Here is a 26,334-nt window from a genome sequence, read left to right as displayed (position 1 = left end):
TCGGGCTTATATTATGGGATAGTTGAACTGGGTATTCCTAATTTTCTACCATTTCCTGACGCTCCCAAAGTGTGCGGTCAGAGGCTAACATCAGGTAGGGCGCTGGGCTCTTCTCCGTCTGAGGTGCAGTTAGTTCCCCACAGTCCCCTCTGCTGTTGAACGGCTTATAAAGCAAAGGCGGTTTTCGAGGGAACAGTCCACGAAGTTCTCTGTTTGGTCCTTTGTGAGACGGAGGGTTACTGTTCTCGTTTGTCCATGTCTCGAAAGAAGGAGCTGTCTGGCCAGAGAAGGTTTTTATTCAGAATCTGTGACTGAAATAGTGTTTGACGTTCTTGAGGGTATATAATTGTTTTATCAATGTTTAAAAATTAAGAGTGAAAAGGTATTTCCAACGACTCAATAACAAGGGTATTTCATGTACCTGTCAGACGAAGCCGCTCACCAACCCTGTGCTTGCGGAGGCCCCGGTGAGGTGCAGAAGCAGACGCGGCGTCGAAGTTCACAACATACAAAGAATTTATTTATGCAATACGGACCCTTTCTCAAATATGTTTCACAGAATTCCACACAGAAATCTACTAGAAAAGTAGAATTATACAACACCAAAATAACGCTGTTTCTTAGTACAAACTGCTGATCAAAGGAGGGTGGAGATAATTTAATAACAAATAAAAGGTAGGTGGTGTTGCCCCATCCAGCACCTGCCAGCCGTCCTGAGACCCGGGGGCGCCTTGGGGGACTTTGGTGCTTGCAACTTAAGGGAAATAACTACCATGAGCCCGAGCACCCCACGTCCCATGGGTGAGCTAGGAGGACAGCAGATCAGGAAGCACTGTAGGCAGTCACACTTGCTATGACCACACAGTAAAACAGCTTCCCCCCAAACCATACTTTTCTAGGTCTAAAACATGCTTGAAGGAGGATATTGATAGAAATAATTCACGGAGATGTTAAATTATATTTACCATAATTTAAACATGACTATTTAAATCCCAGAAAGTTTAGCGCATAAGAAGCACAATTGTTTGGAAAAATACAGGACCCAAAGTACATCATAAAATTCCCCTATCCCAGCATTATAACCCATTTCCCTGTTGTTAAAATCATATATTTCTCAAGATTACAGATAAATGGGAAGTGTTTTTTCATAATATAGCTAGAATAAGTGGGTTTACTCCACTGTGTAGTTCCATAATTGGTGAAAATAGACTTCTTATTATGACTAAAAATATAGATTTTTTTAAACTACAGAACCCAGCAGCCAGTTTTCTGCTTTGCTATATACCCCCCCCAAAGTCAAGCAAAGTCTACAAAAATAGCAATTAACTTTAAAAAATATTTTGCTGCTTCGAGCAAATGTAAGTTACATTCGGATGTGTTCGCTACGTCTCCGGGGGTCTCCGGGTGCAGCCCCTCAGTAGCGGGTTTGGTATTCGTGGTGCCACCGGTTGAAGTCGTTGTAGAACAGGACGATGCTCCCGGAGGCCATGCCGGCGATGATGCACCTGGGAGGGCAGAGAGAGGAGGGCTCACACCTGGTTACTCCCCGGGCACCCGCTCCTACAGAACGAACCGCCCTCCCAGGTCTACGGGGCAAGTGCGGAAGGCGGCACCGGAGCTACGCTCGGCGTGAACCAGGGTGAGCTTCCTGACGCCTCAGGGCAGCCCGAGTGAGCTCGGGTGCTGGCCGGATCCAGGCCGCAGCTGGGTAGGGCCAGCACTGAAGCCTGAGCAGGCTCGATGATTTCTGAGGGGGGCTGGCCCGGCTTCTCCCTCAGGTATCGAGGCAAAGGAAAGGATCACAGTCTCAAAGTAACTGCTGGTGGGGAGGCAGCCCACGGTTGGAACGGCAGACTCAGTGAGGGGTGCCGTGTGGGCTGGGCTCTGCAGAAGGGCACTCCGTGGCCCTCACACTCCGAGCAGGGTCGAGTCCTCGTTCACACAGTGACTTCCTGACGGGAGCCGCAGCTTGCTCCCCTGTCCCTGAGCAGGTGGCGTGGGGCAGATGGAGAAGCCTCTCTCAGCCCGTAGAGGTGCTAGTCAGTATCCCTCCTACCCCTTCCTATCAAAATTAGGAACTAAAATGTGTCACTACACAAACTCAACTAACACAAAAAAGGCTGGAGACACAGAAAACAAACACCCGGTAACAGGGCAGAAGTCAGTCTGTCCTTATCAGTAATGACTGTAAGTGTGGAGAGACTGGACACGCGGATCAAAGGCAGAATGATGCTGTCTCCAGGACTCACCCTGGGTCTACAGACAGACAGGCTGAGGAGGGGGGCAGTGGAGGGAGCTGGCCTGGCCACGCCGCTATGAGACACACCGACGAGTCGGGACCTGTGATGCGACAAGGATGCCCGATGCCCATGGAAAGCTCAGTTCGGGCCACAAACACGCCCTAAACAATGTGACTGCACCTAATGCCACTGAATTGTTTGCCCCAGGGAAAAAAAAAATTAGGAACTAAAATAAGTGACTGTATATTAAGAGGAAATGAGACACCAAATAAAAATGATCACTCCCAAATTTACCCTTGGGAGGTTTAGGAAATAAGCCCACTCTCTCAGTGGAACCCTCCTGACCAGAGCTACGGGCATTTTACATTAAAATGTTAACACTGAAAATTTTATTTAAGAAAAGGGCACTTTAAGAAACATGAAAAGCTCAACAGCAACATAACTGGAGGTTTTGTCTACTGAAGAATCCAGCCTTTGTCCGTGTGGCCATGCCATCAGAAAGAAAATCACACTTTTTGAAAGGTATCATGGAAACCCCAATATCCCTTGGCCTTTTTCATTGCACAGGGGAGCCCCACAACCCAGCCCATTTCAATCCCCTCTGCAGTTTTACCTCTGGTCGTAAGACAGGGCCATGGCCCGGATTCCGGCATCGCAGCCCGGGTAGGCGAACAGCTGCTTGAGGTCAGACACCTGCCAGACCACGACCACGCCTCCGTCCCCTCCGGTGAGCAGGTATTGGCCATCCCGGCTCAGCTGGATGGCCTGTGAGACACAGCAAGGTTCAGGTGAGATGTGGCTCTAGGGACATCTCGGCGTCCAAGTTGGACAAATTCCTACTGCGGCGCAGAGAGACACAGTGTGGGCTCCCGGGTTTTGAGAAAATCGGGAGTGAGTCACAGAAAACTTGTGCCATGCTTGAGTTGTTTTAATTCTTCCTTTTAAAGGATGAGGTGGCAAACCTTCCAGTTCTACAAATGCCTTTTAAGTGCTCTGGGGCGGGCTGGGCAGGCCTCAAGCCCCAGTCAAGGCTGCGGTGGGAAAGGCCACTTGGCAGAGAGTCTGGACGGACTGCTGCCTGCCAGCGCAGACACGGACCTCGTGCCGATTTGCAGGATTGAAGGACAAAGGCAGGCCAGCCAGCGCCTGTTTTTATAGGACTGTCTACATTTTTTAACGATTGAAAAAAATAAAGGATGAGAATTCCAGTGCCCATAGCGAAGGTTTCTGGAACATAGCCACACCCCTTCATTTATGGCCACTGACAAGTGATTACAACAGATTACAAGCCTAATATGTTTACTATTTGTCCCCGGACGGAAACATGTGCTGCCGCCTGATGGGAATGTCTCCCTACCCCTGGAGCCCTCCTGACCTGCTCCCGGATCGCTGAGACAGCCCCTCTGCAGCGAGGGGCCCCGGGAGCCCTCCTGAGCTGCTCTGGGCTCACTGAGACAGCCCCTCTGCAGCGAGGGGCCCCGGGAGCCCTCCTGGGCTGCTCTGGGCTCACTGAGACAGCCCCTCTGCAGCGAGGGGCCCCGGGAGCCCCACGGTCCTGCCGACACCTGTGACCTGCACACTGTGGGCGCACACTGTCGGAGAGAAACTGCGCTGATGAATGTATTTACACTCCGTTTTAGTCTAGTCACCTTCCGTCTGTAATCTACCCTTTGACAAATTTTTTTAAATCGTAGAAAAGGACTGTCTCATAGCCATTCAATTCACATAAATGCCAACTTTTAGTGGTCTCTTAAATATAGCTTACTCTCAAGAACACACCAAAAAATCTAAGAAATAAAAACCCATGTATGGAAAAGAGTTACATATAAGAAGTATTCTTTAAATCTAAACCAAATGCAAACAGTAAGATTTTTCAATATAAGTAAAAATCAATATCCTATTCCCCCCTTCATTTCACACGGGGCTGCCCCTAGGGGCTGTCGGACTGCAAGGGACCCTGGGGCCGATAATTATTTGCTACACTTATAAAATCCAGCTGATGAAAATCCATTAACCTCTGGTTGTGGTTCACTTGAGTTTTATGCTTGAGGCTTTTTACTGGATAAGTGCTATATAAAAACATAAATTAAAACCATTAATCTTTAACTCTGTTTTTAGTAGAGAATCTCTAGTCCTAGTTCTGTTTGGAATGACATTAAACTTGGACTTTTAGGACTACATATTCATCAGCATCCAAAGCATGTTAACAGGCAGAAGATGCCTGCGAGGGACGGCACTCCCCGTGAAGGCCAGGGGCAGGCAGAGGCTCAGTGGCAATGCCCCTGGGCACCGGTGGGGCTGAGACCAGAGGTGTTCACCTGCCCTCTCAAGTCCTCGGGGTGTGGAGGAGGGGCAGGAGGTCCTCCAGCAGTGCCCCCACGGTCCGGGCCTCTCCCCACCCCCACTGGCAACTCAGCGCGGCGCAGTGCAGGGTGAGCCGGACAGCAGTGCTGGTTCAGGCCTAGAACCGGTGGGGACATCGGAGGCACACGGTGGCTGCGGGCGGGAGAGCGCGCAGACGGCCTGCAGGAGCCCCGGTGCCGCTGGTACCGACATGCCGTAGCAACTGTTTCAGCCAGCAAGGGATTTCAAATGATTTTACAGATTTATTAGTGTAGCTGACAATATAATCGCAGCTCAAAGTGACAGATTATCAGCATTATTATTCTGAAGAGGGAAGGCGAACCCTCGGATGTGTGCTTGGTTTAAATGAAGTATCACGGGGAGGAGGGCAAATGAATGCAGAGCAGCTGGGCCGCCTTCGTGGTGGGGGCCCTGGGGCCCTGGCCTGCTGCTCTGGGGAGACAGCCCCGGCTAAGAGCGCTCCGGCCAGGGCAGCCAGGGCCGAGCTCACCGTGCACTCTCCAGCGGGCCCTGGCCTGCTGCTCTGGGGAGACAGCCGGCCAGGGCAGCCAGGGCCGAGCTCACCCTGCACTCTCCAGCCGGGGTCTCTGGACCAGCCCAGCGCTCACTCGCGACAACTGGGAGCAAAGATCGGGGAGTGGGCCGTTTCAGTCGCAGACCCAGAACAGCCTCGGAGAAGACGCCAGGCTCGGCTGCAGCCGGCCCGCCAGGGCTGCTCTCACCCGACCCCTCCGCGGGCAGGCCTCGCACCTCCAGACACCCCTGGGGCCCTGTCTTGAAAAGGGAGCAGGACCCGGAAGGCCCACGAGATCACCCCCTCTTGCGTGGGCGTGTCTGCCCAGCTCCACCTGGGCAAGGCTGGGTCTCGGGCCCAGGGGTCTGGGACCGTGCAGCCCTGAAGGGTCAACCCCACCACCAGCCCCAGACCAGACAGTCTGAGGTGACGCTCCTGCGTTACTTCAGGTTTGATACTCAGACTCAAAGCTGAAAACACTGGGCCACGCCCGCGAGGGCGCCCAGGACGGCTCCCCAGCCCCTCAGCACCGGCGGGGAGCCGCACAGGCCTTGCCCGGAGTGCTACCTGATTTGGTTTTTTGGGGGGGCTGCATGGAAGAGAGGGTCTCAGTGACTCACAGGTTTCTTGAACGAACCCTCTCCCTCCCCAGCAAATCTCCCTCCGAGAGCCTGGGAGGCGCTCACCCGGATGCTGTCCGCCGTCTCCACGGCCGCCTGCAGTTTGCCGTTCACGCTGAAGGTGCAGAAGAAACCGTTCTCGTAGAACACGACACAGTGGCCCTCTCGCGAAGCCTGGATGAGTTTCGGTTTCAGGCAGTTTTCAGGACCCTCCAAAGTCCTCAACAAGTCTCCGTTCATGGAGTGTATGAGACACGGTCCTTCTGCAAAGAGGAGAAACAGCAGTAAGACTCATGCTGAACACGGAACAGCCAGTGTGACCCGAACCCCGAGCACCGAGCACAGCGTCACGGAAGCGCCACCGTCCCACAGGCCTTCAGGGGCACACATCTTGTACGTGTCGCTCTGCCAAGTGCCCTGCGCATGCCGGCGAGCCCCGTCCCTGGGGACAGGAGGACTGAGTCACGTATGTGTCCCCAAGAGACAGGGAGTTACTTCTAAAATTCATTACTTCAAGAGATGATTAAGGACAGATCTGGAACCGGGAGGACACCTGTCAGGTCCTGGAATAGCTCCGGGAAGGAAGGCTGCCAGCAGGCTCACTGTGACCCTGGGGGAGCCTCAGGCAGCCCGAGGCCTACGCGTTCCTGCCCTGCTCGCTACTGTGCCCCCCTGTCCCCGTCCCCTCCCAAATGAGCTCACCGAGGGGCCCTCTGACCTGCTCCTTGGCCAGAGCCCACTTCCCTCCTGCCCCTCGACCCGGCCCCAAAAGCAAACAGCAGCACCTCTGTCTCTGCGCCCCCAGCTGAGCCGGCTGAGATGCTTGAGGAGGACGAGCTGCTGAGGAGCCCGCACACCGCAGAGCTTCGCTTTTGTCGCCAACGCCCCTCAGGAGCGCACAGGGGCAGGGAACCCAAAGTGCCCGTGTGGAGCAGGTTCCAAGGGCCGTCTGAGTCAGACCCCGGGCAACTGCTGTCCAGGCTGAGTCCTCGTGGCCACTGGGCTCCGCACCGTTCCCCTCAGCACACTACAAGCACGCCCTTGGCAAAGGAGCTGCTCCTGACCACTCGGGGAAGTGATGAGTGTGCAGTGTTCTCAGACACAGGCTTTGCACGGGACCAGGATGCGTGAATTTCAGGCACCATCTTTCAATGACACCAGCCCTTCTACACCGCAGCTCAGGTTGCAGCTATCAGAGTCACGGCATATGGTACACATGCCGTGGCTAGCTCCCAAGTCCACAGATCTGTCGGTAACACGTGTGTCAGGACTGGTGACCAAACACACCGCTTCTTCCCAAGTCTGTCGGTGAGTGGCTGCTGCGTGTTTCTCTCAGTTCCTGTGCTGCCTGCTGGTCTCAGGGATAAACCCATGTGACACTGACAGGCATGGACCATCGAACCAGGGTGTGGCCAGCAGAGGAAACAGCAGCAGGAAATGCAGAGCGCGGAAGGGGAGGTCAGTCTGAACGGACTGTCCCTGGGCCGTGCAGACAGCTGGCGTGGGAACCCTTACACTGAGAGGGTGCAGCGGGGACACCAGTGGGGGTGAACTCACTGGCATGAATTAGGACAGCAGTTCCAACAAAAGTGATGCTGTCTCAGGGGCGATGCCAGCAAAACCCTTCCCACCGAAGGAAGCCCAGGGACAGTTCCTGACCCTGAAAGGACGGAAGACAGACGCTGGGGCGGACCCGCGGGAGTGGGCTGCCGAGGGAGCCCGGTTCTCCTGCCGTGTCCTGTTCCTTGGGGAGGAGGCGGTGGGCGCTGTTCAAAGTACCCTTGAGAAGGTTTCGCAAAGAAAGAAAACATGAACTCTCAGTGTTCCTAATGTCCTAAATTACAGTGTACTATAAGTAAATATGAGTTTTACTAGCTTTTTTCATGTCCATATAATATGTATGTGTGTATAATTTTTAATGTTTTGAGAAAAATTTCCCACTGATTATTAACCTCACTGTGCATGGTTTTAGTTTGCAGAGTACTGTTCATGGTCCCAAACCACGTGCACAGCTAGGACAGCCTGTGGTGTGATAGGCTCATTTTACGTATCGTTAGGATCACATATAGTCTAGAATCTCATGCTCACTCAGGATATAAGAAATTGTTGGGTATAAGAAAGCAAAATTTCTAGCTAGTATAGAATTTTTGCTATCATTATTACTATTTCAATGTTTTGACCAGCCAAATTTTTAAACACAATCCACTGACTATTTAGTAAGTCTTGTTACCTAGACTAAGTATTATAGTTCAAAACACAGACAAGGTGACTGAGATACTCCATGCTTCCCCATGGAATAAGCCTCAAACACACACCAGCTCCGGGCAGGGGGACAGAGAGGTGCAGAGACTGTCACGTGGGAGCAGCTCTGTGCCTGCTCGGACCCTGGTTTGCCGTGCGCCCTTGGGAAGCGCGCGGCACCTCGGCCTCCATGCCTCATGGCGCTGCAGGGCAAGCCTCCAGCAGAGCAGCTTGAGTACCTTTCCACTCCATCCCGGGTGCCCTCCTGGCTCCTGTCTGGTCCTGAGATTTGGAAGTCAGAACAGACTGGGTCAGGACTTTCCATTCAGGTGTGAGATGGAAGCCAGCCCAGCTGGACTGCAGAACAAACAGATACACAAAGATGCTCCTTGTTTCTGCCTCACTGCGCAGAGCGGTGCCGTGAAGCAGACCTTTCTGGGTGAGACGAACCGTGTGTGCAGTATGGTAGCTGCCAGTCACGTGTGAGTATCCAGTACTTGAAATGGGGCTGGTGCCACCATGGAATGAAACCGCCGCAGATTTACCTGCAGAACCGCTCAGGACCAGGCCGAGCTCAGCGCAGATGGCGGCACAGGTGACCGCGTTCTCGTGGCCTGTCAGGATGGCCCGCGGTGTGGTGGTTCCACCTTTAGTAAAAATAAATAAAAAGGACAAGTTAATTCAAGTTCAGGCAGGGGATTATCTCCCCCCACTCAGATGAAATAATCAGCAACTTGTTTCTAATTCCCACCATGTCTAAATCTTTCGGTTCTAGTTGGGGAGTTTGTCCAACAACTCTACTTTAGAACTGGATCCAAACTTTACATTATAGTTTGAGGACTACATGTTAAATTTTTCATCCTTACACGATGTATCAAGCAGCAACAGTTGAAAGCTCCGAGTCAAGTAAGTCAGAAATCTGCATTATAAAATGCCTCAGATACTTTCCCACTAGGCTATGGGCTCCCTGACTAGATGATTTACGGGTGGATGACCGTAAAGTAGGGCTCAGGCTTGATTCACATTCAAACAGACGCAGCCGCCTTCTCACCTCCTCCCCTCCGCCTCCTCCCCGGCATGGTGAACACAGTCTGAACTAGAATTCATGGTGTCACAGAGAAGCTCTCTCCTAAATATATATTATCTTTAATAAGCTTATGTATTTTCCTGATATATAAACCTCAGAGTATATTTCTCTCTGATTCATTCCAACAACAAAGAGAACAAAACCTTACGTGTAATTCTACTGATAATATTTGGAAGTTAGGGGAGGGGTGAAGAGCAGGACAGAGGAGAAATACCCAAATCACAGGAGCTGTTGTCGAGCCTTTTCCCAGGTGGCAGCCACCCTTGACCTCGGTCCCCAGCCAAAGAAAAAACCGACTGGTTGGTAAGGAACCCGCACCCTGACTGGCCCCGGCACAGAAAAGGAAAACAATAATGGGCTTCATTGTGGCTTGATTCGTGCCAAGCCACAGGATACACTGAATTCCATATTTAGCCGAAGAATACTATTTTAAGACTAAAGTTGTCCTCTACTTTTACAGTCACTGAGGACCAAGACATAGAAGCCTTTGTAAGTGGACTGGGGAGCGGGACTGTTAGTTTCTTAGATTTCCCTGATCTGGTTTTAGAACATCACTGCTGAGCGACACTGTAACCCAAACGGGACACGTGCCCAGAGTAGGTCACTGCCACCAGCTGTGGAACTCCGGAAAGGAAGAGCTCGTCATCCTGACCAGACCCTTGGCTGTCCCTGAGCAGTCACACACACTGAGGAGAGGGATCTGGTCGGTCCTGGGAAGGCAAAGCAATGAACCCCAAAGCAGTGGTTTTTACAGTGCGTCAGTGGGTTCTCTGAAATTCCAAGCAAACTACAGGCACATGTCTGTGATCTTCTGGGGGGTGGGGGTGGGGGAGGGGACAGGTTTCCTCTGCTATGAAGACGCCTCCGGGAGTCTGCAGAGAATTCACGTCTCGCCATTGCATGTACTAATCACTACAACGTGTCACTGGAGCCCACAATGACGGCCGTGTCCGCAGTGTCCTCTGTGGCTTCGGTGACTCTGGTCCTTGTGATGAGTCTGAAGTCGAGGGGCAGTATACCAGACTCAGCTCCACACTGGCCTGGCCAGTGACAAAGGGGGACCTCAAAAGACCCATGGAAAGGCAAAGGTATAGGGAATATGGTTGGTTTCACTTGGTTCCAAGTTTCAAAACTTCATTGGGGAGGGAAACCTACCATAATTAAAATTTACTTTACATTTTCCAAACAAGAAAGAAATCACAAGGGCAACTTTTTTTCCCCCTTAAAAAGTACACAAATTTGGGGTAAATTTTAAGAAAAGAAACACACAATTTAGCCAATCTGAATTGACTTAATTTTCTGTTAGAGATCAGCCTTGCCACACAAATTAGAAATAGATGTTATATTTATAAGATATCAATACTTTAGCCCTCATTCATGGTTTCTCCCTTCCCCAAGATGCTCTACATTCCACACAAATAGCTACAATGTTATTTTTGAAATTAATGTCTAATTCTATTGGCAACTTATTTAAAGTCAAGAATTAAAATCATTAAGATCTAAGGCATAATTTTCAGTGACTGTTCCTTTTCTGTTTTCATAAGTCAACCATTTTATGGTGGGGGTGGGGGTGGTGGAGCTTTGTGTTTTAATTTGAATTGTCCCGGAATTCCTCAGTGGCAAATGAAGGTTGGAAGGAAAATTGACGGCAACTGAAAACGATCTAAGTGTCAGCCAAAGTAAACACAGGACAGGTGGATAATGGTGGACCCAGAGAACACTGTCACCTAAGCATGTTGGTGTTAGCTTTTTCTTTTCTCGATCTACGAATATTTTCTCAGGTACATAGGGAGAAAGTGAGCAGATTGCTGTCAACTATACTTCTTTCATGCAAAAGCAGCTTAAACATTGAGAACTTTCTATGACCATAAAGTTAAGAGTTTAGGAAGCCTCACAATTAACCCCATAAAGTGGGTTAAAGTATAAGCATTGTTTTTTGTAAACTCAATTAAATTTTTAATAAATATGCTCTACTTGTAAAATACTAGTTTCCCATAATCCACACTTATAAATCATTTTTGCCTCCACAAATCAGAAGACATACACACACATACTGTGTAATTTCAAAACTAAAAAAAAAAAAATTTTTTTTCTTTTGCTAGGGCCCGATCTCTAAATAAAGAACCGTTCACGCTCGGACCTTGGCTTCAAAGTTTGGCAAAATGTTCTCTAACCCAGGAAGCAGGTCAGACAGTTCAGGAAATACAGGGGAGCAAAAAGGAAAGGAAAAGAAAAACAACAAATTAAAAGCATAAGGGTAGAGTTATAATCATTGGGTTCTTCTCAGGTAACTGGTTTCACAAACACTCACTGGATTTCCAGTAAAAAGATTGTGCTACTTAACGTCCCTCCCTTTAGCAAACACACATTAACAGCCTTTAAAAACCCACGTACTACAACAGAAGGGGAGATATCATTTCCTCTAAGAAAAACTTTACAGTCTTGTTTTAAAGACTGACCTTCGTATTCTCTTATAATCTGCTGTGTAGATTGACTGTTCTTTTTACTTTCTCATAAAAAAATCTGTTCAAAATAAATACTTGGATTTTTACAAATGCCAAGAAACCAAATGTTTTAAACATTAATATTTCACTATAGCAAATAGAATTATATATCAGATTTAAACCCAACAGGTCCAAACTGTTTAGCTCGCCAGGTATTCAGGAACTATTCAGGATGAAGTTACAGGGTGGAGAGCACACTTGGAGGCAGGATACAGACTTTCTACGTGGCTCCCTGAATCTACTCCGCTGTAGTTAGTTACACCTCGCCCCGGATCACAGAGCCCCAGCAATAACCTTATACAGAGAGGAAAGGCAAACCTCACATAACCATGTAGATTTCTGCCTGCAGAGCCCAGAAGCAAGATCTAGGAACCACAGAACTTCCCCTGCAGCGCGCACCAAGCCTGCCCTGCCGACTGCTCGTCCGCCTGCAGGGTGAACGCTGGGGGTGGGAGTGCAGAATTAGCTCCAAGAAGACAATACGGGCCATATATTACTTTTTCAAAGACACCCAAAGCTATCACCATATCTCACTGAAGTCTCCAAACCAAATAAAGAACAAGGGAAAAAAAGTCTTCTGGAAAATATCAGGCTAATTCTCTGATAAAAATTTACAGTAGTTAATGGATACCAAAGTCTCCACTGTTGCTTTCTGAGATAGCAGGATCCCCCAAAAGCCAGATCACAGAGCAGAACAGATCCCCTTAAGGACCTTTGAAAGTCTTAGTGCTTGAGAAATCGTCATGGCTCTCAATAAAGCCGAGAGAAAAATTTATCTTGCTGCTAGTTTAAGGGGCTACACTTCAAACTCATCTTAAAGAAAAATAAAAAGAGAAAGAGGATAGACTCTTGGACGGCTTTGAAAAGCTCACGCAATTACTTCAAAGGAAAGGGGGCCTTTGTCCAGAGAGCAGGTTTATGACCACTGATGCAAATCCTAGCCGAAGGCTGAAAGGGATCCTCGGCACATCTTTATGGACGGCCTTAAAGGAAGATGAACAAGTCGGAGATTAAAGACAGTCCAAAGCCTGCCACAGACACCAGGACACACCGGTCCTCACAGATGTGCTTTTCTCCGGGTGCGACGCTGAGTGTGGGCACTGCACACAGACACGGTTGTGACAGGCCCCCGCCCGTTCACGCAGCCCAGGATCTCCATGTTGTCCAGTTAGCGTTTACGTGGGATCGGTGCTTTAAAATGTTGGATGAAATGCTTTACACCATTAGGCAGAACAAATGTTTTTGTTAAATGTGTTTCTTTGGTGCCCTCATAACACTAAGTGTGTTTCTCCATCAAAAAGACTCTGAAGCACTTCAAGTCACACCTGACAGAAGAGGAGAGGAGACGGTACTTTCTTTATTAATCTGCTCATAAATATCCAATGAGAAAGGTATTTCAAAAGCTCTGTCTCTATTAAGGCAAAGGGGAAGAATAATCCAGGTAAAAACAGACCTGACACACATTTCTGGCAAATTCTGAATTACATTTTTGAAAATGAATAAAGTTTCTGGTATTTCTGGCATCATCTACTCAGTCTTATGAAAATTAAATTACCTTACAGTGCACTGCGAAGTTCTCATTAGCAGTTTAAATATTTTATGCTACCAATTATAAAATGAAGCATGGTTCAACATTTCCCTACTCTTATTTTGTAGAAATAAAATTAATTCCTCCAAAAAGTAATGCTTAGTTTAGAAGATTCCTGCACCAGAAGCTAACATTTGCCATTTGTTCATTCATTCATTCCTTTCCTCATTCATTCCCTTGCATCGTGCGCAGTGCCCTGTGGAGACGAGGAGGGGAATAAAACGTGGCCTGTATCTGTAAGTGCCTTGATTTTAAACGGTCATTGAATCAGGTTTTGTCGACCTTCCCATAAACCTACAAATAACATGTATCTATAGCTGGAAAAGTCCAAACTATTTATTACAGCTGAATTTTTATACAAAACTAATATTTAACATCAATTAATAAAGTCCACAAATAAAAAGAACTGATATAATTTTCCACAGTAGTAAAACCCAATACCATTTGATCTCTTAGGTAAAACAAAATATGAAACCTGGTTTTATTTTTTTTTAATCATTTCAATAGAATACTCATTTTGAAAGAAAATGTGGTTACCGGAGGGAAGTAGGTGGAGGGGGTAGAAAAGGGTAAAGGGGCCAAATATATGGTGAGGGAAGATGATCCGACTGTGGGAGGAGACGAGTCACAGAGAGGTGCACGTGAAACCTGTCTGGCCCTATTAACCAGTGTCACCCCAATACATTTTAAAAATACGATTAATTAAATAAAGAAAATGTTTAAGAACCTAAATACATAATTAAGTTATTAAATATATGTATGTTTTTTAAAAACTCTAAGTATGATACATCATCTGCCATTCATTTCCTAAAGATGGTACTTCTGTTTTACACACGCCTTTTGTCCCATTTTAATTACATTTTGATTACTTGAGAACATTCGTTGAGAAAAGAGAAATCACGTAACAACTGAACACCAAGCTTCCTCATGTGGCTCAGCACAACAGCAAATCAGAAAGAAAATGACTTTTCAGGAGTGGAAATGAGGTTAGCTGCTATATGTTTCTTAAACCTGTCCCATTAACTTCCTAAGTTTTCTTTTTCTTAAATTTGTATTGAATTTATTTGGGTGACACTGGTTAATAAAACTATATAGGTTTCAGGTGTACAATTCTATAACACATCACCTGTATACTGTATTGTGTTCACCACCCAAGTCAAGTCTTCGTCACATTTCCCCACCTTTACCCTCACTACTCCCCCCACCCTCCTTCACTTCTGATTATCACCACACTGTTGTCTGTATCTATGAGGGTTTTTTTGTGTGTTTTTTTAAATCCTCACCCAAGGGTATTTTTCCATTTGTCTTCAGATAGAGTAAGAAGGAGGGAGGGAGAGAGAGAGAAACATTGATGTGAGAGAGACACGTGGATTGGTTGCCTCCTGCATGACCACAACCAGGGCTGGGGACTGAACTGCAACCGAGGTATGTGCCCTTGACCAAAATCGAACCCGGACTCTCCGGTCCATGGGCTGATGCTCTAATCGCTGAGCCAAACTGGCCAGGGCATGTTTTTGCTTTTCTTCCCTTCACCCTTTGCACCCAGCCCTCCAAACCCCTCCCCTCTGACAGCTGTCAGTCGGTTCTACTTCCTAACTGTTCAATAGGTATTTTTATAATACTATGTTTTAATTATGCAAAGAGAAACTCTTAACATTTATTCTATTCATTCTATCTCCACCAACCCTTCCCCTTCCCTCTTCATTCAGCATGGTCTCTTTGGTGGAAAAATGTTAATTTGGTTAAACATAAAGACTACAGAAAAAAAGCCATAACTGCACCCAGGGTGTGGCAACCATCAGATTATAAGTTTTGGTAGCTTCCTCTTGTAAATAATATTAAAATTATTAATGCAAGACAAGATAATGTTGGTATAAAATCAGTTATAATTGTTATAATCTCTTTGCTCTATGACATTTAATTATGTATTATATGTATAATATATAGTTTATATCTATCTACCTCCCTCCCTCCCTCCCTCCCTCCCTCCCTCCCTCCCTCCCTCTTTGTTTATGACACAGGAATCATCCTCTAAGACTACATTAGAAGATGGGTTTGTGACCCTGACCGGTTTGGCGCAGTGGATAGAGAGTTGGCCCATGGACCGAAGGGTTGTGGGTTCAATTCCTGGTCAAGGGCACGTGCTGGGGTTGCAGGCTCAATCCCCGGCCCAGTCAGGACCATGCAGAAGGCAACCAATCGATGTGTCTCTTTCACATTGATGTCTCTGTCTCTCTATCTCAACCAATGAATGAGTCTCTCTCACACTGATCTCTCTCTCCCCCTCCCTCCCTTGCATTCTATCTAAAAAATCAATGGACAATTTTCCTTGGGTGAGGATTAACAAAAAAAAAAAATGAAAGAAAACAAGATGGGTTTGTGTAGATATGTATCTATAACTGTATACGTAAAGTATAACCCTTCATGTGTAATATTTAAAAAAACACCAAAATCCTATCATGACATATACTTGCATAAGAATGCAGTATAACAAAATTCTCTCTGCACTGTCTTTTGCAGATGCTGAGAGAGCTTTAGGACAGGGCTCCGTCAATTTGCCTACAGCTGATAGCCCAATTAAACTCAACTGAAAACACAGTGCAGTTTATTGGTTACAGATGGTGCCACTGGCCTGACTTGAGTCTGAGTTCAGCCTCCAGCACTGCTGTCTTTGTGACCCACTGTGGACAAGTTTACAGTAAGACGTAGGAGCTTCAAGGTCAGGGGACAGGTAAAGGCATATCTCTCATCCCTCTGTGCCTCAGCTGTAAACGAGGGTGACAGCAGTCAGCACACAGGGCTGCATACCGAGCTGGTGTCGGTGCTCAGAATGGAGCCGGGCACACCCGAGCACCCAGCAAGATCACGCATCAGCAGCAGCAACAGAACGATGCCAAGTTCACCCTCTGTTGTAGACGCTCCTTTCAGCAAAAGTATAATATCCAATCCTGTGCTGCCCAAAGGCCAATTAGAGATAGTTCTCATTGTTTTTTGTTGTTTGTCAAGGAAAAAATAGAGAACTTAATTTCTAGAAATTATGCTTTGATTTCTGCCATTCGTCCTTTTCTTAGACTTTCTAACCTTACCTGACACAATCCATATAAATTCTGCTACAACTACAATATCTAGGACCCTAGAGCAGGAAGAGAAGGTATGTTACAATAATTAGGTATTTTTTTCTCCCAAATAAAATATCTTTATTGTCTCTGATTATCAAAATAATACACGCTTATTAGAAAACATTAAGATAAACTAGTAAATTGTAAAGAATATAATGAAAACTATCTATAAAAGTCTACTATCTATAAAAAACCATTGCTAACATTTTGTTGGCTACCATTCCAGACTTTTTTCTATGCACAAATATGCACAGAATACAAGGTATACACATACGGACACAGACATTTATCTATCTATTTATATTTTTATTACAGATGTTTCTCGTTTTTCACTCCATTGACACCCTCCTCCCCATCCCCGGTTTTGTTGTCCATGTCCATTGGTTATGTGTACATGCATATAAGTTCTGTGGTTTATCTCTTCCCTCCCCCCACCACTGCCTCTTCCAAGGGTTGTCAGTCTGTACCCTACTTCCACGTCTCTGGGTCTACCCTATTCCTCAGACTGTTATGTTCATTATATTCTGCAAATAAGTGAGATCATGTGGTATTTGTGTTTTTCTGCTTGGCTTGTTTCGCTTAGGATAATACTTTCCAGGTCTCTCCATGTCGTCTCAAAGGATAAGAGATCTTTCTTTCTTATAGCTGCATAGTACTCCATTGTGTACATGTACCACCACTGTTTTATCCATTCGTCTACTGATGAACACTTGGGCTGTTTCCAGATCTTAGCTACTGTAAATAGTGCTGCTATGAATATGGGGGTACATATATTCTTTCTGATTGGTGTTTCAGGCTGCTTAGGGTATATTCCTAGAAGTGGGATCACTGGGTCAAATGGCAGTTCAAATTTTAATTTTTTGAGGTAACACCATATTGTTTTCCATAGTGGCTGCACCAGTCTGCATTCCCACCAGCAGTGTACTAGAGTCCCCTTTTCTCCATACCCTCGCCAACACTAGTTTGATGATTTGTTGATGGTGGCCATTCTGACAAGTGTGAGGTGATACCTCATTGTTGTTTTAATTTTTTTTAATCCTCACCTGAGGACATTTTTTGATATTTTGTTCAGATAGAGTGGGAGAGAGAGAGAGAGAAACATCGACATGAAAGGGACACATCGAGTGGTTGCCACCCACATGACCCAACCAGAGCCGGGGACAAACTGCAACTGAGGTACATGCCCTTAGGGGGGAACCGAACCTGGATCTCTCTGGACCACAGGCCGATGCTCTAACCGCTAAGCCAAACTGGTCAGGGCCCTCATTGTTGTTTTAATTTGCATCTCTCTGATGATTAGTGATGTTGAGCATTTCTTATATATCTCTTGGCCATTTGTATGTCCTGTTTGGAGAGGTGTCTATTTAGGTCCTCTGCCCATTTTTTAATTGGGTTCTTTGTCGTCCTTTTGTTGAGTTGTATGAGTACTCTATATATTTTAGAAATTAACCCCTTATCTGATGTATCATTGGCAATTATGCTCTCCCATACAGTGGGTTGCCTTTCCATTTTGACGGTTGTCTCTTCTGCTGTGCAGAAGCTTTTTAGTTTGATGGAGTCCCATGTGTTCATTTTTTCCTTTGTTTCTGTTGCCTTAGGTGATGTATCAGTGAAAATTCTGCTGCGTATGATGACGGAAATTTTGTTGCCTACATTTTCTTGTAGGATTTTTATGGATTCATGGGTCACATTTAAGTCTTTTATCCATTTTGAGTTTATTTTTGTGTATGGTGTAAGTTGATGGTCTAGTTTCATTTTTTTGCATGTAGCTGTCCAATTTTCCCAACACCATTTATTAAAGAGGCTGTCTTTACTCCATTGTATGCTCTTGCCTCCTTTGTCAAATATTAATTGAGCATAATGTCTTGGGTTCATTTCTGGATTCTCTGTTCTGTTCCACTGGTCTATATGCCTGTTCTTGTGCCAGTACCAGGCTGTTTTGAGTACAGTAGCTTTGTAGTATAACCTGATTTCCGGTATTGTGATCCCACCAACTTTGTCCTTCTTTTTCAAGATTGCTGTGGATGTTTGGGTTTTTTTGTTTGTTTGTTTGTTTGTTTTTGAGTTCTATACGAACTTTTGAAGTATTTGTTCTAGTTCTGTGAAATATGTCATTGGTATTTTGATGGGAATTGCATTGAATCTATAGATTGCTTTGAGTAATATGGACATTTTAATGATGTTAATTCTTCCAATCCATGAACAAGGTATGTGCTTCTACATTTTTATATCTTCCTCTATTTCTATTTTCAATGTCCTGTAGTTTTCTGCAAATAGGTCTTTTACTTCTTTGGTTAAGTTTATTCCTAGGTACCTTAATTTTTTTTGCCACGATGGTAAATGAGATTGTTTATTTCAGTTTCTCTTTCCAGACACAGACATTTAAAATATATCATATTAGCCCTGGTCAGTTTGGCTCAGCGGTTAGAGTATCGACCTTTGGTCCAGAGAGACCTGGGTTTGGTTCCCACTAGGGGCATGTACCTTGGTTGAAGTTTGTCCCCAGCCGTGGTTGGATCGTGTGGGTGGCAACCACTCGATGTGTCCCTTTCACATCGATGTTTCTCTCTCTCTCTCTCTTCCTCTCTCTCCCTCCCACTCTATCTGAACAAAAAATGAAAAAATGTCCTTGGATGAGGATTAAAAAAATAAATAAAATATATCATATTATACATGTAGTTTGGTGATCTTTCACACTTAACGTATCTATGTTAATATCACAAATCCAAATATGTTAATGGCTATATAGTATTTCATTATGTGGTTATATCAACCTTACTAATGTACTTCTTTCTTCCTACTTTGTTGAGACTTTTTCTTTTCAATCCCCCACTGAGGGGTCATCTTTGGCTTTAATTCATTGATAGCTTCTGTAGATGCATATGGGTGTCTAGCAACATAAGCACCATAAAGTTCTGCCTCCAATAAAGAGTGCAGATAGAACAGTTACTGAAATGCAACCTTATTCATATTTCTTGATATGCAACCTTAAAATTATGACTTTTATGACTAGTAATTAAAATTAATAAGTATTTTTATCTATCCTAAATACCTAAGTCACATAAAACTCTTTGTAATATGTTCTCAACATTGTTTTTTCAATCCTCATCTGAGGATATGTTTATTGATTTTAGAGATCAAGGTCAGGGGAGAGAGAGAAACATCAATTGGTTGTCTCCTGTATGCGCCCTGTCCAAAGATAGAACTCACAGCCTAGGTTTGTAGCTTGACTTGGAATAGAACCCAAACCTTTTGATGCTGGACGATGCTCCAGCCACCTGGCCAGGGCTCCTCTTAACATTTTAAAGGTTCCTTTGTTAAAAATACATGAATAAGGCCCTAGTGAGAAGTACAGAAGGTTTTCACATCTTTAGCTGTTAGAAACATTCTGGATTTGACCCCAAAAGCAAAGGACACAAAAGCAAAACATAAACAGGTGGGGCCTAAATCAGATGGAAATGCTTCTGCACAAAGGACACCGCCAGCAACGTGGAAAAGAAACCTATGGAATGGGAGAAACTATTACACATCACATACCCGATGAGGGACTAACATCCAAAATCTATAAAGAACTCATACAGACTTCCGGTCAAGATGGCGGGTAGGTAAACACGGTATCGCGTCCTCCCACAACCACATCAAAGTTACAACTAAACTACAGAACAACCATCACTCAAAACCGCCTGACATCAAGCTGAATGGAAGTCCTACAGCTACGGAATTAAAGCAGCAGCCACATCCAGACTGGTAGGAGGGGCGGAGGCAGACGGGCTGGGCCCACACCCACATGTGGCAGATAAAAATCAGAAGGACACCTCGGCTGGGAAGGTCCTCCCTGAGGACTGAGGGGTCCCCGTCCCACACCAGGCGCCCCACTCAGGGTCCCAGTGCCAGGAAGAGAAGTCCCCATAACTTCTGGCTGGAAAAACCAGCGGGAACTGAGGCTCAGGGAGGCTGAGGCAGCTGGATCCCCAGGCAGCTCCTTAAAGGGCCCGCGTACACACTTATCGGACTCTCTCCCTCTAAGCTTGGAGGGGAGGCAGCTCGAGGGGCACCAGAGACATACAGGGAAGAACTGAGCTGTTTGGCACTGGAGCGAGGGCTGGAGAGGGGGTTTTCTCCGGGACAGACGTGCTGTCGGAGACCTTTGTTCCTTTGGTGAGCCCTTCCCTGGGGCGGCAGACAGCCGCCATATCTGGGACTCCAGCAACCTGGCTCACACTGGTAGCCCCGCCCTTGTGATTCCCTGAGGCCCCGCCCCACCCAACTTTCAAGCCCACCCAAGCTGTTGCCACTTGCTTTACCATAGGATTGGCCTGTCTCAGATCCTGCCTCAAGTTTTCCTAAATTCTTTCAAACGAGCAGCATCTGGTCTCAGATAGCCCCATACTGCTTGTTAAGTAATACACAGAAACAAACACAGGGAGGCAGCCAAAATGAGGAGACAAAGAAACAGGTCCCAAATGAGAGAACAGAACAAAACCCCAGCAAAAGAACTAAGCGAAATGGAGATAAGCAATTTAACAGATGTTGAGTTCAAAATACGGCTTATAAGGATGCTCAGTGAACTTAGTGAGAACCTCAGCAAACTTAGTGAGGGCCTCAAGAGCATAAAAAGGACCAGTCAGAAATGAAGGAGGCACTCACTGAAATAAAGAATAATTTACACAGATTCAATAGTAGAGTAGGTAAAGCCAAGAAGTAAACCATCGATTTGGAATATAAGGAAGCAAAAAAACACCCAATCAGAACAGCAGAAAGAAAAAGGAATCTAAAACAATGAGGATAGTGTAAGGAGCCTCTGGGATAACTTCAAGCACGCCAACATTCACATCTTGGGGGTGCCAGAAGGAGAAGAGCGAGAACAAGAAATCAAAAACCTCTTTGAAACAATAATGGCAGAAAACTTCCCTAACTTGGTGAAGGAAACAGACATACAAGTCCAGGAAGCACAGAGAGTCCCAAACGAGATGAAACCCAAGACGCCCACACCAAGACACATCATCATCAAAATGCAAAAGGTTCAAGACAAAGAGAGAATCTTAAAAGCAGCAAGAGAAAGGCAGCTAGTTACCTACAAGGGAGTTCCCATAAGGCTGTCAGCTGATTTCTCAAAAGAAACTTTGCAGGCCAGAAGGAAGTGGCAAGAAATATTCAGAGTGATGAAAAGCAAGACCCTACAACCAAGATTACTCTACCTGCAAAGCTGTCATTTAGAATCGATGGCCATATAAAGAGTTTCCCAGACAAGAAAAAGTTAAAGGAGTTCATCACCACCAAACCGTTATTATATGAAATGATGAAGGGTCTTTTTGAAGAAAAACATAAAATATATGAACAAACAAAATGGCAATGAATACATATCTATCGACAATGGAATCTACAAACAAAATGAACAGGAAGAACAGAAACATTCTCATAGATACAGAGAACATTTTGTTGGTTGCCAGACGGGAGGGGGTTGGGGGAACTGGTGAAAAAGGTGAAGGGATTAAGAAGTACAAATTGGTTGCTAGACTGACAAACCTCAAAGGAAGGGGAGTGGGGGGGGGGGGGAAGAAGTAAACCAAAGAACATATATGCATAACCAATGGACACAGACAACAGTGTGGGAAAAGGCGGGAGGGGGGCGGGAGTGGGGAGGAGGGGGTCAATGGGGGAAAAATGAGGAACATCTGTAATACATTCAACAATAAAGATTAAAAATGAATGTTTTAATTTAAAAAGAAAAGAAAAAAAAAGAACTCATACAACTCAGCAAAGAAAATCTGATTTAAAAATGGGCAGTTTCTGAACTAGACATTTTCCCAAAGAAGATACACAAATGACCAACAGCTACATGAAAGGTGTTTTCACATCATTAATCATCAGAAAAACTCAAATCAAAACCACAGTGAGATATAACCTTACAGTTGTTACAATGACTATTATAAAAAAGACCAGATATAATAAGTGCTGGCGAGGACGTGGAGAAAAGGGAGCCCTCGTGCACTGTTGGTGGGGCTGTGAGCTGTGCAGCCATGTGGAAAATAGTATGGATGGAGGTTTCTAAAAAAATTAAAACTAAGACTACCATACAGTCTAACAATTCCACTTTTGGGTATTTATCCACAGGAAACAAAAACATGAACTTGAAAACATATCTGCACCCCATGTTTAATGCAGCATTACTTACAACAGTCAAGACATGGAAACAACCTAAGTGTCCAGCAATGGATAGATGGATAAAGAAAATGTGGCTTAAACACACAAGGAAATATTGTTCAACAAGAGAACAAAAGGAAAAGGAAATCCTGCCGTTTGAGACAACATGAAGAGACCTGGGCATTATGCTAAATATCAGACAGAAAAAGACAAATACTGTAGAATCACACTTATATGTGAAATCTGAAAAAAAGAAAAAGGTTGTAGATACAGACTACGGATTGGAGGCTGCCAAAGGGCCGGGGGGGGGGGGGACTGGTAAAGGTAGTCAAAAGGCAGACAATCCCACTTATAGAGTAAGTCAGTCCTGGGGATGTCATGCACAGCAGGGTGGCTACAATGAACGATACTGTACTATATATTTGCAATTTGCTGAGAGTAGATCTTAAAAGTTCTCATGAAAGAAAAAAAAATCTGTAACTCTGTGGTGATGTATGATGTTAATGACACTGTGGTGATCATTTCGCAATATATACATATATCAAATCATTATGTTGCACACCTGAAACTAATATAATGTTATATGTCAATTATTAAAAAAAAAAAAAAAAAGGGAAAACATCCTGAACCCACTCACCCCAAGGAAATAAAGCAATCTCTCAGGTGTAGAAAGTTACAAACTACAAGGCTAAAATAAAAAAAGTTCAACAGTCTTGAAGCCCTAAGCCACAAGGGGAATAACAACTTCTAAGGTGTTTTCCTCTCTAAAAACACTTCAAATCCTAACGCGGAAGTCTGACAGAACCTATCTGAATGTCAGAAAAAGTACTTTAAAAGATAGGGCAACTGCTGTTTCGTAAGAGAAATCAACAGAGGTATTTAAGTATTTACTTTCATATAAAAATGGGTCTCTTCTCACAAATTCTCAGGACTATCTAAAGTATATTATGAGGTACATAGGCACAAAGCTGTCATGTAATTTCTCTGATGAGGCCAACTTCTTGAAGGTGATAAAATCAGTCTACTATATTTTTCCAGGAGGTATCAATTGAATGTATCATTAGTAGTTCTACAATAATCTCACATACACACACATGCACTTATACAATATTCTAAAAGTAGAAAAATCCTGCTTTTAGGCTTTAAAGGTGGGGAGGAAGTAGCTTACAATTTCAGAGTATATTCAGGCTCAATTAAATGAAAGAAGACATTCAAAATGTTCTTTGAGAGCCTACACAACGACACTTAGTTGACCAAAGAGAATCTGTACCTTCTTAGATTAATTCCAGCACTTGTTTGAAATTAAATTTCCCATCTGAGCATAAAGTATTAGACAAACAACTTTCTTTGGTGTGGCACTATGCAAGTCTACATATGAAGACACTCAGTTTCAATTTGAGGGCATAAATCATCAGTTCTTCTGTTCTCATATTTATATGGCTATAGCCTACGGGCTGAATGGTATAGTCATTTTTCTCTGCAACTAAACAAGGTAAATAAATGTGATATATTGGCACATCACCCCACCACTCTGCATATGGTGCACATTAAGGTTGTATTCATTTGCCATATGAATATAATTCCTTTTACCACATCTACTATTAGTTACAAGCAGTAAATACAGAGTTGTTTTGCTGGAACTTGAGGGCCTGCATTACATCATGGAGCACTAAACATCCTGGACCTTCTGGAGAATTTCATAGACGTAGTTTTAATGTCACCTGAACTCGAACACTGCCAACATATTGTTTCAAACCCTACTTGATGAATTCTTCAAGGGAAATAAACCCCAGGGCGGTCTTAGTGCTAGTGCAGCGGTGCACACCGAAAACGGCCACGGGGAAGCTGCTCATGAGATACACACCAGAACTCACGCTCCTGACAAAGACTGGATCAAGACTCAGATCCCAGGACTGAAAGGCTACTTGTTGCAAGCACTGCTTTCCTATTCACAACACAATGAATGTAAGGAACCGACAGTTAAAATAGCATCCCAACAATTTTCTGCAACTGTCGCTTACTGAAGACCTGCAATCAATAAGAAAAATGTCTATCTCATGACACACTGGGATGCTTTGTTTCGTTAGGCATATATTTCGCTTACTTTTTCCTTAAACATAATATTTATTATCAAGTTCCAAATCCAGGTCAGTGTGGGGCAAAAGGAAGAGTTATTTTACAAACTCTTGTGGTTCAACACAAAGGCACATATCTTGACAAGTGTGACCCATAAATAATGTATCACAGGCAGTCACAAACAAAGCACACCTGTCTTATCATGTACTGATTTTCAGATTTACTAACATTAAGTCCCCAAATGCATCCAGCAGATGGTGCTCTAGGACACCTACAGTTTGTGTTACATCTACCTTACTTAGGCAAGACAAAGAGTAAGGATTTATCAGTGGCTTCAGTAAAACATATTAGGCTTTATGATAAAAAGAACATAATTTCTAAATATGTGCACAAAAAATACATATGCATAAGACTTGTACACAGAGGCAACCAGTAAATAATTCACACCTGGATGACACTACTTTTGTTACAGACTTGATGAGTAGTCCATGTATATCAGTGGTATTTATGGTCATATGGCAAGATCATTCTAAATTCATTAAAAAAAAAATTTAGAATGCCTTAAAGTTAGAATTCATTTTTAATTATAGCAGGAATGTCTCATTAGGGTGATACTAGTAAAATTAACAACAGTAGGATTTACGGTAATGACTTAAGTGATTGATGAGAGTATAACAAAATGAAGTTTTAGACAGAGAAAAAAAGCAGGGCAGCTATGGCACACAGTACTTTAAAAAGCAGCTCTGTGGTCTGTTAGTGCTAGCCTTATGGTTAATAAAACCTTCTTTCTAATTAACGGTGCTGAAATATTCTTAAAGAACAGAATCCTGGTGTTATGAAAAAAACGTAGTTTTTTTTTTCTTTCAGTAGACGCCATTCCCATAAAGGAGAAAGCTGACATACATTAGCATGTCTGATTGCAAAGAGGAAAAAAAATGCCACCTTTCAATCAAATCAAAAACAGAATGTGAGGATGGAAAACTACTTTGCCGAAACACACACACAAATCTACGCAACACCCTCAGTCAGCAACCATTTGCTTCTAGATCTAATCAACTGTGGCTTAAAAAAAATTACTCAGATACCTAAACATACTTAAGTACTTACTTTTAATGAGCATTTAATTTTAATTTTATGCTCTATTAATACAGTATAAAAATGGTGGATAAGTAATAACTATTTTGTAAATTTTCATCTTGCTTATAATATTATTTCAAAGATTTAAAGTAAATGTCAATGAAAAGCATTGGGATACATTTTCTCCAAAATTTGGAAACGTACAATCTGGACAGCCTTATTTCGAAGGAAAAAGTAATATTTCAGGAGAAGCATTTTGGTGGACAAGATTCAGTCCAAAACCATACAGAGTGCTTGGGCAGAGATATGCTTCCAAACAAAAAACATCTTTCACTGAAATGTTCTTGGCCGATTTTATTTCAACACCTCACAACTGAACGGAACCCTAGGTTAATGCTATTCTCACTGGGAAAACTGCACCCCGCAGGAGACAGCTCGCACGAGCCGCGGACTCGGAGGGCAGCCTGTGTGTGCAGGACACAGGCTCTCCCCAGTCTCGGAGACTTCACAGAACCCGTGCACCCTTTCGCAAACCCAAGTTGGCTACGTGTAGATTTCATCCAGTCAGTATTAGCCTGACTGTGCCCAACCAGTTATTAATACTGGGCAACATGATTTTAAAAATAGAAATTAAGCTATCAACTTTATATCTAGCGCTAAAGTACTAAAATTAGGAGGAAATGATGTACGCTTGTGACCCTAGCAAGTAAAATTACTAACTTATGCTTATAATTTTTGAAATAAAAAAACAACAAAATAC

The 26,334-nt window shown here is 44.4% G+C and overlaps 1 protein-coding gene across 7 annotated transcripts in view; it reads right to left on the bottom strand.

Annotated features, from left to right (window-relative positions):
• Window positions 1–509: 509 nt before the first annotated feature.
• The window catches only part of LRBA (LPS responsive beige-like anchor protein), a 622,710-nt gene continuing 596,885 nt past the window's right edge, over window positions 510–26,334 (bottom strand). For 3 of the 7 annotated variants that reach the window (XM_036239773.1, XM_036239776.1, XM_036239775.1), the window contains 4 exons: window positions 8,525–8,626; window positions 5,805–6,001; window positions 2,854–3,005; window positions 514–1,505 (listed from right to left, as the gene is read on the bottom strand). In XM_036239773.1, coding sequence (XP_036095666.1) covers window positions 1,415–1,505; window positions 2,854–3,005; window positions 5,805–6,001; window positions 8,525–8,626 — 542 coding nt within the window. In that variant the 3' untranslated portion in view covers window positions 514–1,414. Of the gene's footprint in view, window positions 1,506–2,853; window positions 3,006–5,804; window positions 6,002–8,524; window positions 8,627–26,334 lie in introns of all 7 variants that reach the window. The other 4 variants (XM_036239779.1, XM_036239780.1, XM_036239777.1 and 1 more) reach the window with 3 other exon arrangements.

This window comes from Molossus molossus, unplaced genomic scaffold (genome assembly GCF_014108415.1).
Source record: "Molossus molossus isolate mMolMol1 unplaced genomic scaffold, mMolMol1.p scaffold_m16_p_4, whole genome shotgun sequence".
Taxonomy (NCBI): Eukaryota; Metazoa; Chordata; class Mammalia; order Chiroptera; family Molossidae; genus Molossus; species Molossus molossus.
The sequence above is the reverse complement of the archived record's forward strand: the minus strand, read 5'-3'. Positions and strand labels throughout refer to the sequence as shown.